General features: G+C 61.0%; 1 protein-coding gene across 2 annotated transcripts in view; it reads left to right on the top strand.

Annotated features, from left to right (window-relative positions):
- The first annotated feature begins 447 nt into the window (after positions 1-447).
- Positions 448-1,548, top strand: part of LOC113208534 (aminopeptidase N-like) — a 4,624-nt gene continuing 3,523 nt past the window's right edge. The window contains exons 1-4 of one of the 2 annotated variants that reach the window (XM_052271399.1): positions 448-590; positions 670-728; positions 902-1,146; positions 1,228-1,526. In XM_052271399.1, coding sequence (XP_052127359.1) covers positions 571-590; positions 670-728; positions 902-1,146; positions 1,228-1,526 — 623 coding nt within the window. In that variant the 5' untranslated portion in view covers positions 448-570. The remainder of the gene's footprint in view (positions 591-669; positions 729-901; positions 1,147-1,227; positions 1,527-1,548) is intronic. The other variant, XM_026425566.2, reaches the window with a different exon arrangement.

Consider the following 1,548-nt stretch of genomic DNA (forward strand, 5'->3'; position numbering starts at 1 on the left):
CGCTCGGCTCGGCACTGCCACTGCGGAGATGTATTGGCGGGAAACATGATGTACGAGCAGCGCCGAGCCGGGCCGCGAGCGCCGCGAGCCGAACCCGATCGGCTGAGCCGAGCGGAAGGGAAGGTCACCGAACAGGCCCCGCGCCTGTTCGCCTCGACTCGGCGCGGCGAAGGAAGCAGGCGGCTCCTCGGCGGGTCCTGGTTGCAATTTTATTTCTTTCAGCGGCATCCGGAAAAAGATGTGCCAATGTGTCCCACGGTGTGTTGTTGCTCTCTCATTAAATTACATTAAACAATTATCTCCCCACGCCTCGACGACACAACGTCGTGTGCAATTTTCAATTAAGAATCCATCTCGCGATAAACGTTTCAACTGTCGGAACATATGAGCGGGTGCCGTGCATAATTGCAAAGAAAGTAGACAGTATCGCTCGGGTTTTATCGCCGCTGTCGAGTGGGTGTTTGGCGCGAGTCGATGGTTCGCTGTCAGTAGCCGGTCCGGCCGGCGCGATACAGGGCGTGTCCGCAGATTAGGGCCTCCCCCCGAGCAACGCGCCAGAAGCACGCCAGCATGACGGCAGCCGGCCTCAGGTGCGAGGAAGGCCTGTTAAATGTGTTTAGGGACTTTTCGCGAGAAGAGTTATTGCAGTTTGTGTGTCTATGTTTTTAGGGCCCGCGCGGGGGTACTTCTCTGCTTTGCTGCGTGCGTCCTGAGCCTCCCCACCGACGGTCAGTGCACTACACCACCAAAAAATATGGCATTAAACATTCATTGTTTTAGCTGTATTCATGTCGCCTTATAAATATCTCATTTGTCACGCCAACAATATTTAACAGTGCGTGGAGTTGACGAAGAACTCCTCGATGAGCACGCTCGTTATTGTTATTGCCGTTTTGTACAGGGCCCCAGGTCGCGCACGTGCCCCCCGGGAGCATCGGGGTGTCGACGGGCACCTCGGCCTCTGGCGTGCTCGTCATCTCGTACGACGTGCAGCTGCGGATCGACGACGGCGACACCTTCGACACCGCCACCCTCATGACGCTGGAGGCCGAGGAGGCCGTCGACAGCTTCGAGGTCCACGCCAAGGACATCGCCGTCGACCCCAAGATCAGCGTGTGGGGGCCGGAGCATGGCGTCAGCACGAAAGTGAGTCGGCGGAGGAGTTTAATGTTCGGTGGCAGGGAACGGGTGTGCGTCAGGATCTGAGCCGGTGCGTCGTGCCCGCAGATCCCGTCCACCGTGGACATTGACGGGGAGGTCGTCCACATCGCCCTGACCCGACCGCTCACGGTGGGCGTCAGGTACGAGGTGACGATGACGGCCACGGGGACCGTGGGCAGCCCCTCCGACGGCGGCCTGGTCCGGACGACGTTCGACAAGGGCAGCTGGGCGGCGGTGGTGCGCGGCGCGGGCCGGCGCCTCTTCCCCTGCGTCGACACCCCGGACGCGCTCGCCGACGTCACCCTGCACGTGGACAGGCCGACCAGCCACGTGGCGCTGGCCAACGCCGACCTCAACAAGACCGAGTGAGTGCGGCGTGCGGTGTGC

Source organism: Frankliniella occidentalis, unplaced genomic scaffold (genome assembly GCF_000697945.3).
Source record: "Frankliniella occidentalis isolate FOCC.00 unplaced genomic scaffold, Focc_3.1 Scaffold160, whole genome shotgun sequence".
Taxonomy (NCBI): domain Eukaryota; kingdom Metazoa; phylum Arthropoda; class Insecta; order Thysanoptera; family Thripidae; genus Frankliniella; species Frankliniella occidentalis.